The 26,635-nt window shown below is 41.0% G+C and overlaps 3 protein-coding genes across 8 annotated transcripts; 2 read left to right on the top strand and 1 right to left on the bottom strand.

Moving 5' to 3' along the window:
• Positions 1-138: 138 nt before the first annotated feature.
• LOC139103647 (protein 5NUC) lies at positions 139-6,627 on the bottom strand. Of its 3 annotated transcripts, none has more exons than XM_070658518.1 (9): positions 6,458-6,627; positions 2,886-3,197; positions 2,202-2,433; positions 1,514-2,113; positions 1,287-1,451; positions 1,094-1,198; positions 842-1,012; positions 510-699; positions 139-403 (listed from the first exon to the last, which is right to left on the bottom strand). In XM_070658518.1, exons 2-9 carry the CDS (start codon positions 3,020-3,022, stop codon positions 216-218), a joined length of 1,788 nt encoding a protein of 595 aa, XP_070514619.1. In that variant the 5' UTR covers positions 3,023-3,197; positions 6,458-6,627; the 3' UTR covers positions 139-215. The 3 variants fall into 3 exon arrangements, with proteins under 3 accessions (XP_070514619.1, XP_070514620.1, XP_070514621.1); XM_070658519.1 differs by lacking the exon at positions 6,458-6,627 and adding an exon at positions 4,445-4,842; XM_070658520.1 differs by lacking the exon at positions 6,458-6,627 and adding an exon at positions 4,429-4,842.
• LOC139103652 (apyrase) lies at positions 1,333-11,203 on the top strand. Of its 4 annotated transcripts, none has more exons than XM_070658542.1 (12): positions 1,333-1,470; positions 7,724-7,861; positions 8,250-8,475; positions 8,649-8,765; positions 8,961-9,041; positions 9,177-9,378; positions 9,523-9,628; positions 9,909-10,003; positions 10,082-10,236; positions 10,315-10,494; positions 10,592-10,686; positions 10,814-11,203. In XM_070658542.1, exons 1-12 carry the CDS (start codon positions 1,454-1,456, stop codon positions 11,043-11,045), a joined length of 1,644 nt encoding a protein of 547 aa, XP_070514643.1. In that variant the 5' UTR covers positions 1,333-1,453; the 3' UTR covers positions 11,046-11,203. The 4 variants fall into 4 exon arrangements, with proteins under 4 accessions (XP_070514643.1, XP_070514644.1, XP_070514647.1 ...); XM_070658543.1 differs by lacking the exon at positions 1,333-1,470 and adding an exon at positions 5,493-5,702; XM_070658546.1 differs by lacking the exon at positions 1,333-1,470 and adding an exon at positions 6,537-6,626.
• A 123-nt stretch (positions 11,204-11,326) lies between these two features.
• LOC139103665 (uncharacterized) lies at positions 11,327-23,023 on the top strand. Its single transcript, XM_070658572.1, has 4 exons — positions 11,327-11,457; positions 11,789-12,745; positions 17,990-18,095; positions 21,471-23,023. Exons 2-4 carry the CDS (start codon positions 12,704-12,706, stop codon positions 22,187-22,189), a joined length of 867 nt encoding a protein of 288 aa, XP_070514673.1. The 5' UTR covers positions 11,327-11,457; positions 11,789-12,703; the 3' UTR covers positions 22,190-23,023.
• The last annotated feature ends 3,612 nt before the right edge of the window (positions 23,024-26,635 follow it).

A 26,635-nucleotide genomic window follows, 5' to 3' on the forward strand; every position in this document is an offset into this window, starting at 1 on the left:
TCTCGTTTTTTTTTTTACGTATGATATTAATATATTATCGATATACATTTTTATTTGTTTTTTTTTATTACGCGCTAGTAAAAATAAGTATAAAAACTTTACTGATGTTAAGATAGTGTAAAATTATAATATATAATATATTCGTCAAAGAATTCGATGTTATACATCGATATATATTTTATTATTTATAATTACTTAAGTAAATAGAGTTATTATTATGTTAAAAAGAACCGAACAGTGATTGATAATAGAATTATTACATTGACGGATTTATGCGTTGTCCCAGGATTGCTAAAATACTCATATTTGCCGTTATCTTTGTACGAAATTCGCCACTGTACGCCCATATACACCGGGCTATGTTTCTCGAAATACTGTTCTAATACTTGCTCCATAGTAATACCTGTTAAAAGTCAATTATATTAGAAAAACATTTCAGACGGATGACGAAAACTTAGAAAGAAAAAGGTTGAAGATGCAGAGCGAAAATTGTAACAATATTAATATACCGAGGGAAGTAGCTTGAAGTCCTTCCAGCATGTGATAACCGTCTCCGCCTTTTATGAGAAAATCAGATAAGAGGACGTTGTACGTAGCATTCTTTTCGAGTTTGCTGTAAGTCGGTATGTTGCAAGCTGCGCATTGAACGTAAACCGAAACCACCCTCGAATTCGGCGGCTGGCTGATATCGTAAACCACCTACGAATTATACAATTTTACCTTTAACGAAATAACAGTGAAGCCGTTAGTATAAAACGACGACCAGAGTTTTAACTTTTCAAGTATGTTTAAATGAACGATTCTCTCGCGAAATAAATAATTTTAGCTTAAGTTAATTTGCCTGTAAACCCGAAAGCTGCAGATAGGCGCCGAATAAGTTTCCAGTGGAAGTTATGTTGTCGATATTGTGAACGCTCCATTCCAACATCTCAAGAATCTGTTGTCCTGTCATGGAAGTTTTAACGACGACATTTCCGAAGGGCAGAGTGCTCATGATGTCTTCTCGAGTTACCTGTAAGTAGTTTTGTTAATGGTACATAAAATTTGTAAACGTAAATTGGCGAGAAAATTGTAAAAAGCACGTTAACGAAACCTGATCATTTCTGTCTCTAGTAATGGACGCTCTAATACTGCCGCTATTCTGCACAGCGATGGCTGCGTCTGTCCACCCGTTCTTGCTCAAATACTCTCCAGCGTACTACGGGCAAAGAAAGAACGTCAGTTTTTCTCAGGATTATTTGGCAATATGGATAGCTAGAAAGTTACTCATCGTTTGAAGATCTTACGTAATCCACTAAAGCGTCGCAGATCAAATTTCCCAAGTTGCATTCCTGCCGCCTGCAATTCTTGCTGTCCCCGTCGAGGAGCACCCGTGTTTTCCCGATCACTTGTGTCTGCAGATCATTGATGGGTCCTCTCTTCTCCCTTATGAGCTCCAGGACATCCTCTGCCTATGAGAAGCGACAATAAGTAAGTTTTGAGCGACAGCCTCGTACTTTCTCCGTGATTTTACCTGTTCTACACCTGAGTCCACGAGGATCGGGTTTCCCTCTATGTGCACCACTTCCCCCTTAATGTCGAAGCTCGCGGTAAAGTTACCTAGGTACTTGGTGTACGCGTACGCCTGCACCACGTAGACCTTTCTGCCGCTCTTCTGGAGCACTTCCGTAGGATAAAAACCCTCCGGCACTTCGACATCTGGCGCTTTACCGCGATAGAGAAAAGTGTTTGTGTGGCCGCCGATCACGAGGTCAATGCCCTCGACCTCCCGTGCGATTTTCTTATCGGTCTCGAAACCCGAGTGACCCAAGGCGATGAGGATGTCGACGCCCTGTTCCTTCAGCCTGCCAACTTCCTCCTGAATCGCAGCCACCTCGTCGTTGAAAATCACGTTCTCGGTGGTTGAGATGATCTTCGTTTCTGGCGTCAGGTAACCGATCACTCCGATCTTGCGGCCGTTCACCTCGAGGATCGTGCTGTTCTTTAATCTCGTGGCGGCTAGGTTCGGTTGTTCGCTGAGGTCCAGGTTTGTCGTCAGGACGGGGTAAGAAGCGTTTTGAATGAAGGGTATCAGCCCGTCGACACCGTCGTCGAACTCGTGGTTGCCCAGGCTCTGTCAAAGTTCATAGAACGCAATGGTTAGTCATAGTCATATTTTTTTTTTTTATATTTAAATTCAAAACTAAACGATTCATATTTACTATCGCGTCCGGTGCTAGGAGATTCATGAACCAGGTAACTGCCTTCCATTTATACACGCTGTACCACGGCGTTCCTTGATAAGTGTCGCCGGCATTCAAGAAGATCGTCGGACGCGATTTCGATCTCGCTTGGCGGACCAAAGTAGCGATTCTGGCGAATCCGCCGTAGCATTTGCCTGCCGTGGAGTCCTCCGGCGTGCAAACTGTCGATAATTTTGATGTCTCTTCGAATCTAAAATCATTACGTAACGTGAGAAACTGTTGCGGCGACATTCCGAATGATTTAATTAAATATAAAGCGTAACGTTAAGAGGAATTTTATCGCATCTGCAAACAGCACCGCGATACGTAATTGACACGTGGGTGCGGAAGGTAAAATTAACTGTCTTAACATTCGCGATTAGCTCGATGGCGATAATTACCGTCGGCGCGAATGTATTAAATCGAATAGTAATACACGAAGAGTAAACGTAACTTAAATCGTCGCATTACATATTTGAAATTATAAATAAAAATTTCCTCGCGGCGCAATGTAGGAGAAAAATATTTCAAGTAATGTTTGTTAATTTTAAGAATCACTTTAAAGTTACGAGGCTCAATAGGATTTACGATTTTTCTGCTGTGCAATAGAAATAATATTTTTTTTTAGCTATCTTTTATTTTAATAATGAAGAACGAAATTACCTCGCGTGCATGTCGTTCGTGTGAATAATTTGAATAGTGAACTCTTCATCTTTCCGCAAAGTAGGACTCGCGAAGATCTCATTTGCGGCTATTAGTAATGCAACGAAGTAGCAAGTTACATATAAAGTGATCGACATTTTGCGTGTGCTACAATTAAATCAGGCTTTTTGGCAGAGCGGCGTCTTCTTCTTGCTGTCTTTTATCTCTTTTTTTTTGTTGCGTTTAATTCCGATAAAATTAATTTTTGCTTCGGCCAGTCGCACTTCCTTTCACGATTGAATTATCACGTTGATTTCCCCATCTATTCGACATCTGGAGAAACATAAATTATGTCAAGAGCATTTGGTGTTACAGTTCGATTTGCTGTGGTACTTTTCTTTTAAATAATTAATAGGCTTTTTTAATTCAATTTTTTAAATAATCGTACTTGCAAACAGGTAAAGTCCATTTTTAAAAGTTCAAAGTTTGAGTTTTATTTTCTGCAAGTTGCATCTCTTATATATAAGAATCTAAGTTCATTGGCAATTGCAATCTATTACGAAACACATTGGGACTCGCCAAGATTGCTCGTAAAGTTATCGTAAGGTCCGAGATTGTTAGGACAATAATAAATTTGATTTAATAGTTGGCATTGTGCCTGATTAATTTAAGAAAAGACATAATGCGAGATTTTTCTTCAGACTTTTATATTTTTTTTTACGGAACATGAAAGAGAATTAATTATCCGGAAAATCATTGACGTCAAACATTAAAAAGAAAGAAAGAAAAAAAACGCATTACTTGAGTTGAAAAATATATTGTTTGAGAAAGTTTCTCAGTGCTGAAAGAAAAAAAAAAATTATTCGTATCTACATTTAAGCAGTACATATAATATCACACTCGCGAATTTTTACTTCGCACGTCGCTAATTAAGTTTAATAGCCCGTCGTTATTTTAATTCTAATACGGCAGATGTTTCGTGTAAATAGCGAGTAGCGGGACAATCCACGACTTTGTCCATCTTTTCAACTATCATTTTATTTATAAAATATTTACGGCCTAGTTATATTTTAAATAAAAGTTCGGACTATAAATACCGTTAAAGATTGCAACTTGGCATACTGGAACGTTTGCTAACATATGTTTATATAACTATTTTTTATTAGCAGAACATGAGCAGACAACATAAAAAAAAAAAAAAAAATAGAAAGAAACTACACTCGTTATATCTATATTTCGTAAATATCTTGCAAAATTCCTCGCACGACGTGTTACAAGTAACGACCGGCGAACGGCATCGTGCACATTCGCGGGGAACAATAATACGTTGTTTACGGATTTGCAATAATTATTCAACGCGCGTGTGCACTATGCGTTGCGCTGTTTAGGGAAAAAGGACGCGATTGCATTCCCTTGAATAATCGATTGCAAGTCCCTTTCTTTCTAACTTTCCCGGGGCAATTATCTCGTGTGTCTGCGATTAAGTTCGATGGGGAATAAGGAGCGGGCGACTTGATCGAGCTACTGCGACAACTATCACTTTGCGAAATGTACTGATAGGTACTTATGTAACGTGAGACCTGAATGCGTTGAGCACTTATTTCACATCAAACCGATTTTGCCTGAGCAATGAGAGGCGCGAGCCGATTTTCACGAGCGACCAACGACGACTGAATATCGACGTCGTTCTGCGATCCCCACTGGACTTCTTTCTGATCTCCGTTGGATTTCTTGTTTCACTATGTCGTGTTGTTCACTATTGTGAACTGCTTTTTCGGGAAGCCTCGGCTCTTTCAAGCCTGCGGGCAGAACTGGAAGCCCGTGCTTTTGCGGCCGGCACGATAAATTCGTTACGAAAGAAAAAAATTTCTCGCTAAAACTTTATCAATTCTGACATATTTTAATTTATTATTTCGAATTTATTTTATTTGTCACCACGCAATATATTTATCTTGCCGGTACATTTGCACGCAAGGTCGTGCCCGTATGTTTAAATAGTGCTGAAACAAACACGGTGCTTCAATAATTCAGTCCGAGGGGAAATTTCAATATAATTAAATAAATTATTTTTAGTGACGTCGCTCTATTTTTTTTTTTTTTTTTATTCGTTCAGTACTGTTGAAGACTTATTGATTTTTTGTTGCACGCAAATCCACGACCGTTTTATTGCGCAAGATCAAAAAACGTTATCTTTAGATTTGACCTAAAATAGCGCAAATACATGTCTAGAGAGGTGGGTAAAAAGAAAAAGAAAGAAAGAAAATGTAAAGTAGCTTAAGAGCGTCCAAAAACCATAAAATTTATCTTCACGAAATGTTTCGAGTGGTATCTTATCATAATTATAGTGTTTGAACAAGTTGCATCCTTAATATACAAAAAAAAAAACTAGAAAAAGTAGGTGTATTTACAAATTACGAACTAGAAGTCCAGAAATACATATAACGTTTCTCTACAACAGAAAGTTTTTACAGAATATTTCAAAAACAAGAAACCATCGTAACAAATATGTTTTGAGCAAAATATCTTCTCGTATCTTGAACAACTTGTCACTTCCTTATCTTATTAAACTTTTTCCCTTTCTTAATTGCTGATTAAGTTTTGCTTCAGGTAGCGATAAGAATTCATTCCTTATTTAAACAATACGTGTCTTTGTGTAAATATAACAATTTTTTAATTGACGCTTGTCCGACGGACCATTCGAGACACAGTAATCGGCTTTCAAGTTCAACGTATCGCTCTTGTTTGGTCGGACGGTTTGATGTCCATTGTGCGTGAAATCTATCAATACATTATCGCGAGTGAAAGCAATGGTTGAATTTCTGTTAAAGACTGCCCAGGGTAATTGATAAAACACACAACAGTTTCTCATCGCATTCCGCGGATTCTGTCCCGTCCGTCCCGCTCCTACGTTCGCCTTTGCCGCGCGCTCCGTTTCTCAAAAATAAATAATTGCCGGCGTTATAAATTGACATGACGCGAGGCAATTTATTTATTGGCAGACCTGTAACTGTTTTCGTCACGCGTTATGATCACGTTTGCGTAATATGAGCGATTCTAATTTTGTTAAGCCGGAACGAATGACGCGAGAGGCGCGGAGAGATAGACGCGAGATATCATCTTGCATGATACGGCGATATAAAATATCTATCTATCAATGTCGATAGTGGAATAACGACCCCGCTTTATTGCAAGTTAGTTAATCTTGTTCTTTTTTTTTTTTTTTTTTTTTTATTTTGCACTTTTCTTTCGTACGGCGTTTACCTTGCGGAAACTTTTGTCATTGGCATTATACGTTCGGATCGAACATTAATTTATAAGTATAATTACGGACGAATATGTATCGGCTTTTTACATTCATAGGAGAGAATTGTTAGATGATTTTTCAGTTATACGAGATTCCTTATGTAACGACGATAAGCAATTCTTCTCGATTTACATTTCAGATCCTTGCTTTTGCGCTTAGCATATGGAATTTTATAAACCGTAATCCGTTTGAGTTTAAACAAATTGCGTTTTAACAGGATTTTAAATTTAAATCCTCGACGCCGCGTGCACATGTAAAAGTGCTTTTAGTTGCGTAAAATTTTACTCACGGGGGCGGTTGGTGTATCATTATCTCGGCGCATCCGAAGGCTCGGGAACATTTTTTTAGATATCGTGCCACGAGTTTCTATGACTGTCTGAAGTATTTTATGAACACTCGAGAAGTAGGGGACCCACGATAATCGACATTCTTTCGCGGCAGGAGCCAAGACACTAGCGGTGAGAACGCGAGCAACAGTTTCTATTGCGAATATTTGGCGCGCGTTGCTTGCGCTGGAGAACGTACGGTGGTTATCCATTATTAAACAGTGCTCGACTCATTGTTAAACAGTTCATTAAAGTTCGGTTACGTGCATCGGCGCCGCGTCGTTTCGCGGCCTTCGGTCACCCGCTGCAAATTGCGGGTTTACTTATCTCTAGAGATAACCGTCCCCGCGGGAAATAATTATTTGGTACACGATTATGCGCGTGCATCGTGATTGCTCATTACGTCGAGCTTGGCTTGTCTTAATTTTGTTAATTAAACACTTCCTCCCCCGGTCGGTCGGCCCCGCATTTTTTTTTCACACGGCGGAATTATTCCGTCTTCGCCGAGTCGCGAGAACACCTGTTTTGTATATCTGTCCGCGTTGCGATTCATGAAAAAGCGAGAAGCTTGATTGAGCTTCTCGGTCTCACAAAATCGGTTTCGTTTACTTTGAGACACTGTAGAAAGAAACATGTTCGGTAACTTGGAAATAGGTATATTAAATATAAATGATCGGTATCTAAAGGAGAAATAAATTGAGCGATTTAAGAAAATTATATATTCAATATAAATAGTTTTTTTTATTATTATAAAATTTTTACATTTTAAAGTAAAAGGATCCGAAGATATTATTTTAATACATTCATGTATTAAAAAGTTAAAAACAATAAGTTGTTTCTTCTTTAACTTTTGCGAGTTGCATAATTCGCCGTATTATCTATCTTCGTAATTATCTTTGAAACAGCAGGTTGGCACGTCGTAAAAAAAAAAAAGAAAAAAAACTTAATTATCGTTTCCGTGTTGACAAAGAATTGAACGTACATTCGTAACGTGTCGCTAGGTAGGTAAGTAAGTAGGAAATGATTTTTAAAGCCGCGTCCGTCTTACTTACTCTGATATTTTCCATTGTCAAATTTAAATTACACGCTGTGAGCTCGTACAAAGGATTGCGACACGTAGTACCCAATGCTTTGTTTCAAATCTCACCGCGTTTAATTATTAATTACGAAACGTTGGAAAATTTAGCGGCTATTTTCAGATTGTTAACGAACATCTTTTTCTGCTGCAGGTGCGACATGTATGCGCTATCATTGATCTTGCTGGTGTTCCAAGTTTGTCTGGGATCCACTCGCCGAGGACTCTTTTATCCCGGCAGAACTGATTTTCTCGAGCTGTCAATAATTCATTTAAACGATTTCCACGCTAGGTGAGAAAGTTGATTTACTTCTCCGATTGTCACGGTATAATTTATAAGAGTTAATAGCGCGAGGTACTCCGTCATTAAATACCGAACGGAAATGTTTTACATAAATTTGCAATTAAGCGTTGATAAAGAAATCAGATTGAAGAATTCACGGTAAGAGGCATTGATCCTCAATCAAGCGCGCAATCAGTATCGAAATTAATTTCTGGCTCTAGAGAAAATTTGCCGGGCCAAGGATAAAATTATTATAATACTTTCGTGGCCTTAGCCTCCTTTTCTTCGTTTGACTTTTGCGTATCTTTTTTTTTTTTTCCTTTTTTTCTTTTTATTCTATTGTTCGCTGAAGCACCAAAGCGTGACTTTCGGAAATACGGAAATTACTTTGGTACAGATTCGAGCAGACGAGTCCGTTTTCTGGTGCTTGCCACGATGATCACGAAGAGGACTGCGTCGGAGGTATTGCCAGAGTCTACACGGCGGTTAATCAGCTTATGAAGGAACGGCCAAACGCGATTTTCCTGAATGCAGGCGATAATTTCCAAGGAACTCTCTGGTATAATATCCATCGCTGGAATGTAACCGCTGTGTTCATGAATATGTTGCCGCACGACGTCATGGTAATTATATAAAACGATTTAATTAAGCTCGATATTCTTCTCACGTAAGGTAAAGAAAAATATAATTATTTGTAATTATAAGAATAAGTTTATGGAATTTATTTTATTTTTTTTTGTTATTTTTATTTATTTTTTAATAACAAGTTTTATGATTTATTGCAACATTTTCACAGACAATCGGCAATCACGAATTTGATAATAAAATTGAAGGTCTCGTTCCCTTCTTGAAAAATGTCGAGGCACCAGTTGTTGTAACAAATATCGACGACAGCGAGGAACCAAGTATACAGGTTCGTAATTTTTACTTATTTATTTATCATATCTTAAAAAGTTTGTGCGTTATGCATGAATTAGCTTGTAAGAAAAAAAAAACAATTTTGCACACTTTAAAATTAATTTATTATTTTATACAATAATAAATTAATTTTAAAGCGTGCAAAATTATATATTTTTTTTTTTTTTTTTTTAATACGTTAATATTCCAGGGTTTATATAAAAATAGTACAATTATTCAAAGGAATGATAAAAAAATAGGTGTCATCGGAGTTATCTTATCAACAACAAACGTAAGTAATCAACTAAATATCACTCTATTTTATACATTATATATATTTTTTTATTGATCTATATAAAAAAAATTTGTTTCCAAGACCCACTTAGTTTCTCTCAAAAAGACTTTACGGAAGTATTTGCCTTTTCAGTTGCTCTCGAGTACGGAAAAATTGAAGTTTCTGGATGAAGTGGAGACAGTTAACGACGAAGCTGCGCGACTGAAGGAAAAAGGAGTGGACATTATTATAGTTTTGAGCCACTGCGGATTGGACGTAGACAGGATTTTGGCTGCGAAATGTCCCTTGATCGATGTAATCGTCGGCGGTCACTCGCATACGTTTCTTTATAGCGGTCTGGAAGCAAAATCTTTTAATTAAATGTCAAAGAAAATTTAACATAATTTTCGCTGGAAATTTATTAGATATTGCCAATCAAATATCATCTTAATATACCGTAATTGAATACAGTATTAGCTCCTTTTTTATTACGTTGCAGGACCTCCTCCGTCCAACGATACACCGGAGGACGAATACCCCGTGGTCGTGGTGCAAAATGAAACAAATAGAACAGTCCTTATCGTCCAGGCAGCTGCCTACACAAAGTACGCTATTCATACATAAAGTATACTCAAGTAACGTGTTGATAGTAACGTGCAGAATACCAAGAAAATAGTTAAAAAGGTCAATTGCTATCTGATGTCATGGGGTCAGGTCTGATTAATTAGTATCCATCGTTCTGATCTAATGGATAAATTTATCTTAAACTCACTCGAAAGCCTGTACTTCAAGTCCGTATTATTGTAAACATGTTGCGTGTGATAAAAATTTACGTAGTTTTATTTTCATTTAATTTTTCTTTTTTTTCTTTTTCTTTTTTTTAAGATATTTAGGTAATCTAACCGTGTGGTTCGATGACCAAGGCGAGGTCGTCGATTGGGACGGAAACCCACTCCTCTTGGATCACTCCGTCGAAGAAGGTGAGCTTTGATACTTCAAGAATTAAACTTATTAGAACAATGTATAGCTATTGAGGTAATTACGTGTAATGTGTTTAGATCCGCAGATTTTGGAAGCTTTAAAACCGTGGAAGAAGAAAGTGGACGCTGCGGCGTTAAGAAAAATCGGCAGAACGAAGGTCTTGCTTGATCGCAGTTGTCGATATAAGGAATGTAATATGGGAAATCTTATAACCGACGCTATGGTGAATGCGGTACAGAAGACACTCTAATCTTTAATATTTTTTATTAAAATATAGTAGGTTGAATTGTTGAAATCGGTTTGATTTTAGGCTGTCGATGAAGCCGAAAATAAAACACACTGGACGTATGCCGCAGCAGCTTGTTTCAATGCGGGAGGAATTCGTACTTCTATTGAAGAATCCGAAATCACCTATGGTGATTTGATGATGGTTCAGCCTTTCGAAAACACTTGGGACACCATCGAATTGACTGGAGAATCTATTAAAAACGTTAGAAAAGTTCTTGGCGTTAATTATTAATATCTTAAAAAGTGGTTTATTTCCCTCTTTTTTGTCTAAGAATTTTAAATTTAATTTTTTCTTATAGATTTTGGAAATGAATGACATTCTGGCCTGGTCCGGATTAAAAATTACTTACAAAATAGTTAACGAAACCCGAACTGTGGTCGATGTTAAAATCAGGTGACATCTTTTATTAGAATTTCAGTTTTTTTTTTTTTTACCAAGAGAGAAATATATTTAGTATTGGATTTTGTGTAATTTTAATTTAATTCTAAAATAATTTAATTAATTTTTTTTTAATTAACAGATGCCGGGCTTGCGAGTATCCAGTCTTTAATGAATTGGTCCACGATCAATGGTACAGATTAGTGATACCAAGTTTCTTGGCAAGTGGCGGAGATGGCTATCACATATTTAAAGACGAGGGACGTAATCACAAAATTGGGACGCTTGACATAGATCATCTAATAAAATATGTAGCGAGGATAAGTCCAATACTTATCGGCACTGAAAGACGAATCACTTTCGTAAAGCCGTAAACATTTTTTAATACGCATATATGTATGATAAATAATATTTATATATTTTTGAGTATTTAATTCACGTTACTGTATTTTTTTTTTTTTTAATTTTCCGCGATATTTTTATTAATTCTCGCGCAATCACTGAAAATTCAATAAACCATAACTAAGATAGATTTATGTAGTTAAAAAAGATTTGTAGGAATCTCGCGTGATAGCTCCAAGAAAGCAGGAAACGCCGGTCGCTTATCTTGCGGTATCTCGAGATCGAGGCAGATGAAGCATTTAAATAATGTATCGAACAGGTGAAATAGCAGCTGTTCGTCCGTGCTCCTGCCTTCGACCAGAATGCGCGAACCACTTTATAACACCGACAAGAAACGCTCATTTTTAACGGCAAAAGGAGGAAAGACGCTCAGCGATAATTAAAGTAAACTAAACTCTGTTGCATATTATTATTAAAATTAGTTACATAGATAGAAATCAATTTGATCCCCGTAGATTTTTAATCTACTTTTACATCTATGTCTCTTATTCTAACTTATCTCCTAACATCTTAAAACTACCTCAGCCTACGTTCTCAGCTTTTTATCTGCATACATATACATATGTATAAACAAAATGATTAATTTTTATTTAGTAATAATTAATATTTATATAAAAAAGAAAATAGTAATCAAGATAAAGATTAAGTTTCCAAGTAGTTTCGAATTCTAAAAGGAAGGCTCTTGCGAGTTGCATGTTTTCGAATAAATTTTCAGGGGGCCGAGAGGGAGGGGATTAAAATTGCAGGAGTTATCGGAGCGTTTGGTTGTTAAACGTATCTGCGCAAGGAGGATGGAACGAGGCCGGTGTGTACCTCGAGCGTCGGCGAGATAGAGAAAGCGGCGGGCGAGGAAGAGGGTCATCGGGTGGCGCCGCTCGGCGGACAAAGAGAAAGACGGAGACGGAGAACGGGCGAGCGTGCGCCGGGGACCCGTCATGGTGGCGGATCTGCCTTCTGGCAGGAGGGTCCCGACCTGCTGCACTCGGCATTACCTGCCAGCGAGCGGGCCAGTGTCTCCGAAGTCGCGGACTCCGATGGGTCGCCGGGCTTGCGAGCGGTGAGCGCGTGGTGCCAGAAGCTCTTCGGTGTCGCGGAAATTCAAGAAAAAAGGAAAAGGAGGGGGGAGGGGCGAAGGAAGATAGAAATCGGTGCGAGAGACGGCGGCGGAGTCCGCGCGCATCCCGCGAGCCTCAGCAATTTCGCGAGACTCGCGACGACGGCGGCGGCGAGAGGAGGCGCGAGCGGCCCCAGGAGAACGACACGTCGCGATACGATCGATCCGTCAAAAGCCGTGCAGCTAGCGGCAGCGGCGGCACGCAGCCGACGAAGCGGCCGAACGCGCGAGTCCGCCCGCGCCCGCTTGGCGATCGAGGAAATGTGCCGCACGTGACGTCACGGAATTCCTCCTCGGTGCTGCTGCTGGAGCAAGAGAGTGCCCGTCCGCCGTGGCTCTCCGTCCACGGCGTAGCCGACAGTTCCGCGAGAGGAAAGGACCCGCGGGCGGGGAACGAGGGAGGAAAGCGAGAAGACGGCCCCCCCCCCCCGGAGGGGGAGAGAAGAGCGAGGAAAAAAACGGTGAGGAACGTGGGCGTAGAGTGATTGTTGTCGGTGCCAGTTTTCATCGGGAGCCATGAGGGACACGAGCGATATGATGGAGGACGCCCTGTCGGAGGTACGTAACGACTGATGCAGCCGCGAGAGTCGGCCTTGCCTTCTCGCGGATTCTCGGATCAATGGGCGGCGAGAGCGAACGTCGTCCTAGCTCGAATCGTCAAAGGGAAAAAGATTACAATCGCGCCGGTGAAAAGGACGACGTTTCTCCCTCGCCGGCCGTTTCTCGGAGATTAATTTGTTTTCAGGATCGGTCGCCTTCGGCTTCTCGATGATTTTAACTGCCGGGTGAACGCGCCCGTTCGTCTTTATCTCACTTTTCAAATAAACGGAGGCACAATTGTGCCTTTATCTGGTGGGCGAAGTTATCGAGAGGTTGAAAAATTGGCCGCAAATTGAAATGAATTCCGAACGCTTGGAGATAAAATTCTATCGATATTTTTATATTCGTGATATGTTAAATAATTGCGTGGAAGCCGCGAATAATTTCGTACTTTAAGATTTTTATATTAATTCTCGGTGTTAATTAATTTACTCGATTAATTTATATCAATCGCTCCAGTTGCGTAATAAAGACACCCAGTGCCTCTCGATTAATTAACACGTGCTACGGTCGCACCGCTTTCATGCCGCGCTTCGGATATATTTATTTTAAAGAGTGATGGCAAAAAGATCTCTTTTTTTTGGCTTATTTCTTAGACCTTAAAATTTAAATTCTTTTTATGTCAAATAATATTGTATAATGAGATATTAATTTCATCCCTTTCTGTATCTCTGAAACCGTGCCTCTGCTCATCATGAAATTTTTCTGAAATTAATATCCCATCACATAGAACTACATAAAAAAAAAATAGTTTGAAATTTGAGGTCCAGATAATAATCGAAACTCGCCATCGCTCTTTGTTTTAAAATTCGTCCCCTCGCTTTCGTTCGAATGTCGCCGATCATCGATTCGCAATGTGCCTTTGCTATTTCGGCGCGATGTTCTCGGAAAAATTCCAATTCGCCGTTTGATAATCATCTGTATTTACGATCGCGCCGCGGAATGCATTTCGTTCGACTGCCAATGTGCACCTGCTCGGAATCGATTGCGAATCGGTCCTTCATTTTGATTTTTTTTTTCTTTTTTTTTTTATTTGCTCGTTCTCCATCGCGCGGTACGCGTTCCCTTCGTTTTCAATGCAATTGTGAAGCTTCTTGCGAGGACATCAACGAGTTCAAATTACTCAATTCCTTCCCCGGTCGCTTTTTCCATCCGTCTATTAGAAAACGGCGATCAAGTTTTGCGGCGACGATCGCACGGATTTCACTTGACGATCTAAATCTCCGCTTCGCGTTAAAGCTAGAAGTGCTCTCGTTCACGTTTGTTAACAGTTTTGATTCCATCTGCACAGAAGAACTCTAGACGCACACCTAATTTCTTTCATTTTTTTTTCCTTTCTTATCCGACGTTTTTTAGTCCACGCATCCTTTTAAAACATTTTTTAATTAATCCTTCCAAGTAAATACTGAAAATTACTCAGTGCTCGGGATAAGTAATTTTCAGCATCTATTCGTCCGGCATTAATTCGGCAGCATTAATACATTACTGTAAAGGACGTCATTAGCGATAAAAGACGTGCCATCGATTCGAGCGCGCGCTCGTTATCACCCGCTTTTCATCAGAGACTGCGGAGTTAACATCGGCCCGTGGAAATTACTATCTCCGTCGCGATACTCCACCCCGTCGACTTTGCCCCGTCTTTTACCATCCATCTATTACCCATCTACTCCCCGATACGATCTGTATAAATGCAATTTCCTGCTTACGAATGTTAGATCCTCTTTGGATTCCAAGCTCTCCTTCGCACGGCGTCCGCTTACTTATTTATCGCTCGGCTCCAATCTTCTCGTCGCGGCGAGATGACTCGCCGCGAGTTTTCTCGCTTAAAATTCTATCGAAGCGACGGCCAGGCTAGGATTAGAATTTCAAATCGGATCCTATTGCGCGAAGGATGCGCCCTTTTCTGCAGTTAACCGCATCCTCGGCGGTACTTCTCCGTAACGCGGGGCGAAAAGGGAAGTTCTTCGAAAATCGCGATCTTGCATGAAGCGCCGTGGTTATTCCCGACCGCGTTTCTCTTCCTCTCGAGCATTGAAATTTGTATATTCACCGCACGCACGAAAGAAGTCACGAACTCATCCCGATAATCTTCTGCAGCTTCGATTATTTTAGAGGTTTCCCTTCGGCCGCTCGTTCGATTTAATTTACGGTTCCGCTGAATTTTCTTTTTTTTTGAAAGCAAAAATGAGAAACTAAAATTTATTTTCATGAAGACGAGATTTTTATATTTTACTGTTAATAAAAAAAAAAAAGATTAATATATTACACTTGTTTCTGTTTTATACTCGTTAAAAATATTATTAATTTTATCAAAATAATTTTTTTTTAATGCGCTTTAATTATGACGTCATTATAATACGGAATTAAGGATTAAATCAACTCGCGTCGTCGCGGTTGGCAAAATAATTTGTTCTCACTTAAATCTCGAAATTTATGATGCCTCGTGAAGTTCTTTTTTTTTCCAGAACTTACTTTCTTGCGGCTAATCCGCTTTAACTCGCGGCGTATTCCAATTTAAATTATCGACGGCATTATTTGTAGCATTTTGCGCCTTTACAACTGCCTGCCTGGCAATTAATAAAGAGACTACTGCATCGAAGTAGTCAAACGTGTCCTTTTGCCGTGTGCTATACTTACGCATCTTCGCGCATTCTGTCTGCGTTCTATTTATACCCGCGAGTCTTGATAAAGACGAAACTGAAGGGAATTCTTGTCATTTTTACAGAAGATCCTCCGTGCGAAGTGGAAAAAATGTTCAATGACTAATCATCTTTTTTTTTTTAATTTTCTTTTTTTTTCAAATTGCTCCGCGCAATTATTTAATTATTAATCGTTTTTTGTTTTTGATCGAGGACGGGTGCTTAATAAAATTTAATTAATCCTGCTTTTTCCTCCCCGAGCGTTTAATTTTCACACTGTGGTTGTTATCGCATCTTGATATCCTTGAGGTGTATTTTAGTAACCTGATGCGCGGCTTGTTAAGGATTTTTTCATTGCGATAGTCACACATTCCCGATCACTCACCTTATCTGCGCCCGGCATGTAGCTTCATTTGCGGCCTTTTATTTCTGTATACCGCGTACTATTTTGCGACGCGAATTAATTAGCTGAGTCGGCGATTCAAGCGGGACAAAATTGCTCCGCAGTTAAGTAAAATAAACTGTTGTTTGCTTCGAAATCCGCGTACCGTTTTCGGTCGAGAACTTGAACGAGGCGAGAATTATATTTTCGACACGAAAAATCATTCGATTCACGTAACAAAGTCGCCTTTTAATTATTTTATTTTAATTTTCTAATTTAAACGTCGAATCAATATTACTATAATTTTTTTTTTTTTTGTCTTTGGACTCGAAAGCTTTATTCAGTTTTGCAACTGTGAGCTTTGCCGCAGTGCCATCGAACGGATTGTTGTAGTAAATTATTTCACTGTTAGTTAGACGTGTCTGCGCTTCATTAACTAAAGTAAACTCGCATTTCGCTCGCCGATCGATACCCCAAATTATAACCGTCACGAAGGATTTGCGTTGCACGCCGCCGCTCGCGTGTATCAATTGCATTTTGAACGTTACCCTCGTTTCTCGCCGCGCGACGATTCCTTCGCTTTTTCGAGGTGGAAATTTTGGAAGACCCTGCGGATAGGCCCTGGTGCTGAAAGTCTATTTCTGCTCGTTCAAATATCGATTAGCGCATACCTAACGTTCGGGTAGATTCCTCGATTCTACGTCGGAGTTTAAGCAAGAAAAATATCGGGACGCTATCAATTATTACACTTTAGTTCGTTCCTCGCGTGGTCGACTTCCTCATTTCCCCAATTATCTCCTCAGCGATCCGTAAAAAGCGCGTTCCTGGAGAAAAGTTTGCAACGACCGCCGCTGTACGATCGGGCTTGCTTTTAATTTGGCGAGAACGAACAGACGTCGCGATCGCGATTGATCGCGCGAGCGTATCGGGTTAGTTTTTAATTCAATGCATTTCCATACCGTGGCAATTAACGACGAGAGACTACGGAGTGTATCGATTCTGACACACGGCTCATTAAAGCTATTTTCCATACCGACGATAATTACCGCGCGACAAGCAGAACAAAATTCGTTTCTTATGCTTTTATTAAACGTTGTTTTTAGCACCGTTTTCCGTCACTGTTATCTTTAAAATAAAATGAAAAATTAAGAGTGTGGAATATTAATTTATATACCGCGAAGCTGTTATTCTGTCACGTACGTCGTAAATGTGTAATTTATAGATACTTAATTTTGTAATTTAATTCTCTACGACGGAAAATATTTGCAAATCGTGTAAATTTTTTTCTTCTTCAGTAATCGCCGTTTTTATTTTTTTCTCTTCACTTCGATGCAACTTCCATTCTTGAATTCTTGTTATGACCGACGTCACGATCGTTTTAACGCATTCACGAACTTTCTCTGCGTTCTCGCTTTCACCGATCCAAGGGAATTGGCATTGGCGATGTTCGCGTGGCGAGTCTTGTCTCTCTTCTTTTTTTTCTTTTTTTTTTTTGTCATCCACGAGAAAAGCCTCTTTAAAATATATCTCTCTTTCTTCGAATCATCTTGCGAACTTTGGCATTATTATAAATTTTATTTTGACCTGACGTCCCCGAAGATCCAGACGAACAGCAGAAACCTTTCTCACATTTTTACGCAAAGCACAATGGAACACAATGCAATTAGCTGCCTATCCGTGGCTCTCCTTTTGTCTTTTATTTACCGCTAGTCATTGTGCGGCTTGTAAAATATGGTTTGCCCGCCTGCTGGAGCTGACTAATGGTTACTACCGCCGTCGAGGAATAATAAATTTACCAAATTTTGCGAAAAAGGTCACTCGTAAATCCGACTTCTTGACCGTTTCGGTAAATTTTCAAGTTCAACTATAACAATTTTTATCACACGTGTGACACAATACAGAATTAATATATTAAGAATTTTTCCTTATTTATAAATAAGGAAAAATTCTTAATATATTCATGCGTTTAAAATTATTCTTATTATTATTAGGAAGCGTGTCTAGACTGTATAAAAATTGAACTGCGTCAAATTATTATTAATTGACAATTGAAAACGCGATATTGCAAAGTAAATGATATATTGCTACCCGTCACTTATCTCGGAATACTTATTCGCGAAGTAATAAAATATTTTGCCGGAGTAAAACTCATTTTCTTTTTCACTATGTCATGTTGCGCAGGACACAATGATGGATTGCGGAGGCGATAGCGTAGAAGATGGCAAAAGTTTGGAGGACTTCGTCGACACGGCCACCGACATAGCGGATAATTCACGTACAATACGAGGTAATTTATTCACGCAGCTTTTTATCGCATTATTCCCGTACATACATTCACATTTAATTCGCGTGTGTTATTACGTTACCAAAAATATACACGCTTAGTTGCGCAATCATAAACAGAAGTTACAGTTTTCTGCTTAAAATTCTACTTAAAAAGATACACAGAATTTATCGTTGCCCGTTTTCGCGTAAATACAATACATTTTACCTCCTTTTGGGATTTAAGAATAAAATGGAAATCTTTTACTTACGAGAACAATCCTGGGAAAAATTTCCATGCTCTAAAAAGTCCCTAATTGCGCTCCGTTGTAAAATGCTATTTTTTATAATAATAACAGTGCATCTTCCCGTTTCTCTTAACAATCCTTTTTCAGCGTGAGAATAGAAATATATATTTTTTTTATAACACAGTTTGTTAAATCATTTTAATTAACGTTGCAAATTTCTTTAACGTATTCTACTTCCATTTTGTTTAACACGAAAATTAAACTATTGCACCGCGGAAATAACCAGCAGTTTCCAAAAATAAAATGCAAATTGCGCAACGATTTCACGCTTCAAAACGAGGGCCCGACACCTCGTCCGTTTTATTTCTACGCGCGGAGAAGTTCGTTCCTTTATTAGTACATCAGCCGTTTAATTAGTTTGCTGAATTGGGAGATTTTCCGAGGCGATAAAGCGAATCGGCGCGGGAGGCGCGGTGGGAGCGCGGCATTCGAGCCGTCTCGATTAAAACTTTTAATAAGGTGCAAATGACGTGGATATCTTCTATAATAGCGTAACAGCGCGAAACTTTGTACCCGTGTTTATTCGTAAAGCAGGGCGCGCTCGCGCGCGAGCGAGCCATTAAAATTTATTAGGTCGGCGTCATTAATCACGAAGCATAAGTCGGCTTCGCCGGGGAGAATAGCTTCGCCGGTGCAGCTCGGGCCGATCTCCTCCTGAAATATGAATTCTCCATGCTAATGCCGGCTCTCGGTGTACGTACATACAGCTACAAGAGTCTCCCGGTTCCGCGAGAATTACGGCGCCTCCCTCCGTCGCGAGCGAAACTCGGGATCACGACGCGAGTTTAAAAAAAAACGCATCGTAAATAAATTTATGGCAGTCACGATGACACCGATCGATCGGCCGTGATTAAAGTCGATCCGAGCGTAATTTAAGTCGCAATACACTGCATCATTACGCCGATTGGCCGCCGAGGATAATAATTCCGGGGCCGTCGTAAATCGCGCTCGCTCGCCTCGTCGTCGTGAATAAGTTTGTTGCTTAAAGATTATCTCACGCGAACAGTTTGTAACAATTTTTTCTTTTTTTTTTCTTTATTATTACTTTTCTTTTTTTTTTTCCTTTGAACTTGGCAAGCTGCTGCCGCCTTCTGCCAGACTAGCAGGCAATTTGCTTTTGATAACGTCTAAACGGAGCGCCGTTAATTTCAACCGCGTGGAGCTCCTTATCGTTTTTTAAACTCGATCTGGTTCGGAGACCGGCCCGTGAGACTTCGCTCTTTCGAGTCTTTCTCTTATCTTGCTTGTTTTTTCTTTTTTCCTTTTTTTTTTTTTTTTTTTCAGCAGACGCGTCGCTTCCTCGCTCGCGTGTTTGCGAAGTTTTATCTCTGTGTCCCCCGCGTGATTTTCCCCGCGGATGACGAGCGAGAGCGATCGACTCGCGGCCGGCAGATCTCGAGCTCGGTCCCGACACGTCATCATATACATGCCGCAAACATAACAATCTACAAATAGAAGGGAGCGGGATACTGACATTACGTAACGCTTGCTATACAGTGGGAGCACAGTGCACGACGATATTCATGACGCTGTTATGACACCAGACACGAGATTTTATTACTTATTATAATTTTTTTTTTCCTTTTTTTTTGCGAAAGACACTGAATATGAAATAGAAGTTCTTATCAGTTTCGTGTCATCTATTAATTCCAGTGAATAAATGATTCAATAAAAGTTCTAAATATTTTATGCGGTTAGTAGAATGCATTTAATATAATTCTTTATTATTTTTTTTTATTATAAAAGATAATATATTAAAATAATTTTTTTAATTTTTTTATTTGAGGGTAGAGACAAACGGCTCATTCGTTAGCATTCTTCGGGCCCTTTAAACCGTTGCTTAACCTAACTCAACCCAGTCCGAACCTCACCACGTCCCGTAGACTGCAGGAGCAGGACATTTAAATGCGGGTATCCCTGTGGGAACGTCCGGCACAGGGAGTCGCATTGATTCTTCTTTCGAGAGAGAAAGAGAGAAACGTCTGAAAAAAAAGAGGAATCAACGAACTCGCTCCCGCGACTGGTCCAGACTTTTCTATTATCGTTCAGAAAAAAAAGGGAAGACAAGTACGGCGCGGAGCCGTAACACACGTCTATTTGAAAAACGTTGATCAACTACCTTTGTGACGTTGAGAAAAGATATGGTAATAATGGAGAAGCGCATTACTCAAATTTTCCAATTGTTTTTAATTGTCGTAAATTAAAAAAAAAAAAAATCAAAAAGAAAAAGCAAAACGCTGTTAAAAAATACAACTAAAATTTTACGTATTTTACCTTTTGAAAATTCGCGTACGATCACGTTTGAAATATACATTTTTATCTTTGATTTTTATTTCGACGTTAACGTAATTTGTATTAAAAAAAATTTAATTATATTCCGAAAAGTGATTTAGCTCTTTTCGCGTCGCTTATTAGATAACGCCTATGGTTTTAGCGTTAATTCATCAGGTTTTAATCGATCGTTCGCGTTTCGATCGTGATCACCCCGGTTCCCAGGAACAGGTATATCTCGAAGCTACCCTCTGCGAAGAAGGAACGACCTTTCCGCTCTCTCGCCGGTGTGTGAACGTCGGCATCGCGACGTCGCTGCACACGAACGAGGGAGATGAGAAAGAGGAGAGGACTCGTGCGAAATACGGCGACTCGCTGAGCGGATGCGAGCGGGGTGTGGGTTACGGGCGACAGGTAGTTCCCGTGGGACGTTTATGGGGCAGGATTCCCACAGGACCGCAAAACCGGGCCGCCCGGCCTCATTGCGGCGGACTGCCGCTCGCCGAATCGCGGTCCGGTTGTTACAATAATGCACTCTCTCCCGGTTATTGTCGTCGATTCGGTGCGAGTGCCCGCCACGTCTTTATTCGCAGATGCATCTGCGATGCCTTGTCCCTCTCGAGAGAATTCTCGCGGACATCCGGCGATCCCGCGAGGCTCGCGGCGCGCAATCGTACCATCTTTTGTTTTGTTGCAAAATTTATTAATCAACCTGCTGGTAACGTTAAGCCAGTGGGATTGGCTTTGCAAATCGGCTTTTACCTCTTCGAGCCAGTTCTCTCGCATTAGCAGATAACGTAGACCGTTTGCAACCTGCGCAGATGCCGCCGAACGGTTGCTGACCTTGCTGGACATGGACGAGGACGACGAGGACCTTCTGTCGTCGTCGGAAGACGAAGGCGTCGAGGTCGACATTGACGAGTTTGAAGAAGACGACGAGGAGACGGGTAACACCAAACTTTTGCGCCAGCTGGCCGCGTCCCTCGCCCAGGAACTCAAATACGCCCAGAAGCAGTCCTCGGGCAGCAGACAGGCGTGCCATCAGGATCAGAACGCGATGCGCAACGTGGAAATGCTGCAGGACACCAGCTACCTCGATCGCCTTCGGAGTCAAGCGGATCGTCCCAGAACGTCCGTTCAAAGTGGCTTCGGCCACGGCGATCTCGCTTACTTCAACGAGCTCGACGAGCGAAACGCGAGTCTCGTCAAGTTCGCGAGCTTTGGAAGCTGTCACGAGCCCCGTGATCGAGTCTTCGGGACTTCGAGTCCGGATCGCTCGTGGACGGACGATACGGGGGCCCAACAGACCGGGAAATCCTTCGGCAGTCAGCAAGAGCAAAAGCCCGACTCCTGGACGGCAGGATGGGACGCCTGTACCACCGAGGCGGTTCGGTACCTAGTCGAAGACGAGGGTTTGCCGCTCCATCATCCCACAGTTGTCGCGATGAAAAGCTACCTGGACTTGCAGAGAGAGAGGGCATTCACTCACCACGCCGAGTACACAGCCAGCTCTCAGGACATGAGCTTGCTCTTGGATTGATGAGACTTCGACGTTAAGGTAGTGAGCGATTCTTAAACTTATTTCATGCGTCGCGTCCCGTTGAAGGACCCTCGAGATACATCCGAGGGACGTTATCTTGTTATTCAAATAAAACGAGCATAAGAACATGGCGTGTTTTGCACAAGATTTTTCGCTTTTTTATATACTTCGTTCTTCTTTCGAAGGAAGAGTTTGAACTATCTTTCCGAGTCGTAAAGGATTATTTAATATTGTACGTAATTCGACGTTAATAGTAGCTTTTCAATTTCGCCACCTTTGTCGCAGTAAATTATTTTTATTCGAACGTCGTTGGTTATATATTTTGACTGGAGCGTCTATTTCCACGTCGGTTTTAGCTTTCGACGATTATAATTATGTATAATAAGCGTTCATACGCTGGATCGATATGGACGTCGTTTCTTTTTCGTAACGAGGTAGCAAAGTATTTCAAATTCGTCAATTTTCTACTTTTCAAAAAGTGATAATTAATTCCGAACAATATTCTCGAAAAGATGACTTCAAGAATAAAGAAACATTTTTTCTAATAATAAAATCGAACTGTAGAGGAACGATCGGCGAGTCTCACAATTTAGAATTATTCTTAAAACAAATTTCCAGATTAGTTGTGAATAAAATGGCAATCGGAAGAATTAAATCACGATAAGTGAGAAAACGAGAAAAAGAAAAAAAATGTTAAGCACTTGATACGAAAAAGAAGTAAAACAGGCATCGGTAATCGCCGACAGAGTATTGCATTTTGATTGTTGCAAAGGTGATTTTACACCAAAAATTACGCTTATAAAAAAGATAAAAAAAAAAAAACAAGAAATAAAACCAACTATTTATTAATTTTTAACGATAAAAAAAAAAGAAAAAAAAACAAGAAATAAAACCAACTATTCATGAATCTTTAGTGATAAAAAAAAGCAACAAGAAATAAAACCAACTATTTATGAATCTTTAGTGATTAAAAAAATTTTTTTTTTAATATAAAAAAAGAAAGAAAAAATTGTCCTACGTTCTGTCGGCGATTACGTGCGAAGTAATATTCGGTTGGATCGTATACGAGAAAATCGGCTGCTACGTCGAAAAGTGAGACACTGAATCCCGAAAATATTGTACATACATAATTTTAAGCGAGAGACGACGAGAGCTCAGAGACTAAAAAGGAACTTCACGTGGACCAGAGAGTCTTCTTCCATGAATTAAGATCTCGCGAGGAGTTTATCCCGAACAGATCGTGATGCGGGCTTCCTTAGAAACACCGGTAGCTTACTGAAAGGGGTAGTTTCGCTCGGAGCAACGATTGCTTCAGCAGCGATTACACGCGAAAGTGCAAGCTGACCACATTGGCGCATCTCGGGTGTCTGGCAAAGCTCCTCGCGCGAACCTTTGAAGCTTCCACGTCTCGATCGCTGCTTCGATCGTTGTTTCTGGTCGCAATTGATCAGGATCGCGTCGCCCGCAGCGTCAACGTCGAATCGATTAATAAAAAAGGCGGCGTTAACAAAAAGAAACGAAAGTAAAATCGACACGAGGAACCGATCATCGCCAGTGACTCAGGATCGACGATCGATCCTCGATCGTGCGTCACTTGTCGCGGAAATCAAAAAGACTACGATGCGTTCGATCGCACGCAAGTACGACCGCGAGGCGGAGCCGCGAAGAAGTTTCTTTTATTTTATTTTTTTTTTTTCAGTTTTCCTTCGCGCGAGACCGAACGGTAAGCTGTACATATGTATGATATCGTTTTAACTTATACACGACTATTGTTACTTTTACAATAAAGCTCTGTAGATAACATTGACCAGTAAATAAACGACCGCTGAATTAATTCAGCCCGCCGTCTCGTTCTCGTCCCATCCAGTCTACAGACGTGGCCGAAGCGTTTGGCAATCTGTGGAAAAAAAAAAGAAATAATGTATTTTTAGGCACCACCCGGAAACCTGATTTTAATTACACTTTAACCGGATTTTCCACTTCGAGTGATCGAATCAGGGGCACGGTTCGCAAGAGACCGAAGCTCGATGTGCCTAAAATTTGGCTTTCAGTTACACGCGAAGTGTAACGCCGATGTTCGTACACGTCGAGGTGCCTACATCGTGACGATTTAATTCGCGAAAATTAATTGGTACTTGTGTCAAAGCTATCCACGACTGGCGAGACGAAAAGGGGCCACTCGGGACGACTATTAAGCTTTTTCCGAAGTAGTAACGGTCCGCGATATGAAGTGCGGCGACGGGGAAAGGAAAGCGGAGGAAACGGTCGTGGATTCGGCACGCGACTAAGCCCGAAGGGTGCCCGCGTGCCCCGTGCACCTTTATCGGGGCCCTCTCTACGCCAATGGGGCATCTGGTGTCGGCTCGTAGCACATGCCATGCATCTGCTCCATCGAAGTACTTTTGTTGTCTTCGACGCTCGCGTCCAGCGAAAATAAGCCGGGGCGAGAGAGAGAGAGAGAGAGAAAGGGAGCAGTGGGCCGACTGCTGTTACCAGGAGGATCTATGCGCCTCCCTTCGCGTCTTTCTCGCGATTCCAGAAAGGCGCCGGTTGACATCTCCGGTCTCTCGCGATTCCACGATTCACTTAATTTATTCATGAGAGAGAAGACGGAGGAAATCCACTTGGTACCCGTAGAAGAAACTCCCCCGACATCGAGGTAAGGTAATGGAAATGTTATCAGAACGTTGTTATTTCTTTGTTTCCTTAATGAAAACGTTGTTTCTCAATTACAGACCCGACGCATCAGTTTCGTCGAACTGCTCCGCGTGGCTTCCGCTGCGTCGCTGACGATTTTTCTCCTCTCGCCATTACCGCGGAGCATCCTGTCCCTGGATACGAAGCGTGCGGTTTTTTTAACTTTTTTTTTTTCTTTTTTTTTTACGATATGAAATCGTTTCGGGGTTTTGAACGGACCGGCGAGAGAAATGGAAAGAGCGAGATGGTGAACGTGAGAGCTCCGCGAAGGGGAGAGAACAGCTGTCCCGGGTGGTAACCGTCAGGTGGTATCCCGTCAGCTCGTCAGCTGCGGGGGTGAGAATACGAAAAAAGGGTTGGGAGGACATTGCGCCCGGGCGGCGGCCATTGACGTTGCATTTCGTTGCTCAGATTGATCAGAAGTGATCGCCGTTATCACACGATTAGATCAGAAAGTCAATCTGGCTTTCATCCTCTTTGTCTTTTTACTAAACTTTTTTTTTTCTTTCTTATATTTATTTAGGTTTTAACGACAACGCAATCTCGACGAAACAAGGACAGAAGTCTGAGCGAGACGGGAGATGTTCGCTCGATAAGGTGTTTTCTTCTTCGAAGACACCTGCGGGTCTCGCATGAAGTTGGGAGGCGAGTCATGTGGTTTAACCGCGAACGCGGTTGTTCGAAGAGCTAGATAATGCGGCGACTTTTGAAGCGGATTTACCACACGCGCGCGTCGTGATTTTTCCGTCCGTGAAACTTGATTGCTATTTTAATAACGAGTGCGACAAGGTTGCGCACTCGGTCACTGGTGACGCGGATAATTTTCAGACGGGACAGATGCAACGCGTATGGGTGTGTACGTACGTACGGACATTCTTTTCGGCATATCTCGGAACGTACAAATTTGTAATGCAGTTTTAAGCAAATTTAAAGACGCGATAATTTATTATTTACACGCACCCGTTTGTCCCGATCGAGATAATCACGCCTTCTGTTTATAAACTTTTCTTTTTCAAATTAATTTTTATTTCTTTTGACTTTTTAATTAATAAATTACAAAACAGTATTATCGTACTTAGCTATCGCTCGTTGCATATTAATCTGAATAAGCATTTTTGTATTTAGTGACGAATCCTCATCAAGATCGCCAGGACCCGTGAGCCCTCGATTTAGAGACGAAAGGTGTTCAGCACGAGCCGCGATCGTTCCTTCCGGGCAGCTGCCGCTATTTTTCGAAAATAAAGGTGGGCCTCGCCGTATGTCCGCGGACCCGCCACGTGTAAGGGTCTCTATCTCGCTCTCCGTCTCGGCCCTTTTTTTTTTCTTTTTTTTTTAATTAATCGTCTTGATTGCGCGTCTTGGTACAGCGGTACTTGGCCGCGTCAACTCGCGACTTCTCATAATTACACGAAATTACAAAGCAACACGGGAGCGCGGCCTGGCGACTCAGCTGGCTCGCCCCAATCTCCTCCGCACGGTTAGTAGATCCCGCGTTAGCAGATGTATACTTCCGGCAGCTGTGAAAGTGGCCGTCTTTATAGGTGCACGCGCCCTCGACACGCACGCGGCGAGACAATGGGCTCCGATTGGCCATTAGATCCGCATCTGGCGGATTTTGTGAAAGATCAATTTTCCATTCGCCGTGAGATATCAATCGAACGCTCGATTCGATCTGCACAAAGTAAACCGAACTCATAAGTAGAAAACCAACGTAGGATTTTATCGAATTTGTCGTTTATAAGATCTAGC

Source organism: Cardiocondyla obscurior, linkage group LG06 (genome assembly GCF_019399895.1).
Source record: "Cardiocondyla obscurior isolate alpha-2009 linkage group LG06, Cobs3.1, whole genome shotgun sequence".
NCBI lineage: Eukaryota > Metazoa > Arthropoda > Insecta > Hymenoptera > Formicidae > Cardiocondyla > Cardiocondyla obscurior.

Coding starts and splice junctions, on each gene's coding strand:
- LOC139103647 (XM_070658518.1), bottom strand. CDS start 3,022: ATGTCGATCACTTTATATGTAACTTGCTACTTCGTTGCATTACTAATA. Junction 2,114..2,201: donor TCCTAGCACCGGACGCGATA/GTAAATATGAAT, acceptor GAACTTTGACAG/AGCCTGGGCAACCACGAGTT. Junction 1,452..1,513: donor TGGACTCAGGTGTAGAACAG/GTAAAATCACGG, acceptor CGCTTCTCATAG/GCAGAGGATGTCCTGGAGCT.
- LOC139103652 (XM_070658542.1), top strand. Junction 8,476..8,648: donor TGTTGCCGCACGACGTCATG/GTAATTATATAA, acceptor ACATTTTCACAG/ACAATCGGCAATCACGAATT. Junction 9,379..9,522: donor GCATACGTTTCTTTATAGCG/GTCTGGAAGCAA, acceptor ATTACGTTGCAG/GACCTCCTCCGTCCAACGAT.
- LOC139103665 (XM_070658572.1), top strand. CDS start 12,704: ATGAGGGACACGAGCGATATGATGGAGGACGCCCTGTCGGAG. Junction 12,746..17,989: donor TGGAGGACGCCCTGTCGGAG/GTACGTAACGAC, acceptor CATGTTGCGCAG/GACACAATGATGGATTGCGG. Junction 18,096..21,470: donor TAATTCACGTACAATACGAG/GTAATTTATTCA, acceptor CAACCTGCGCAG/ATGCCGCCGAACGGTTGCTG.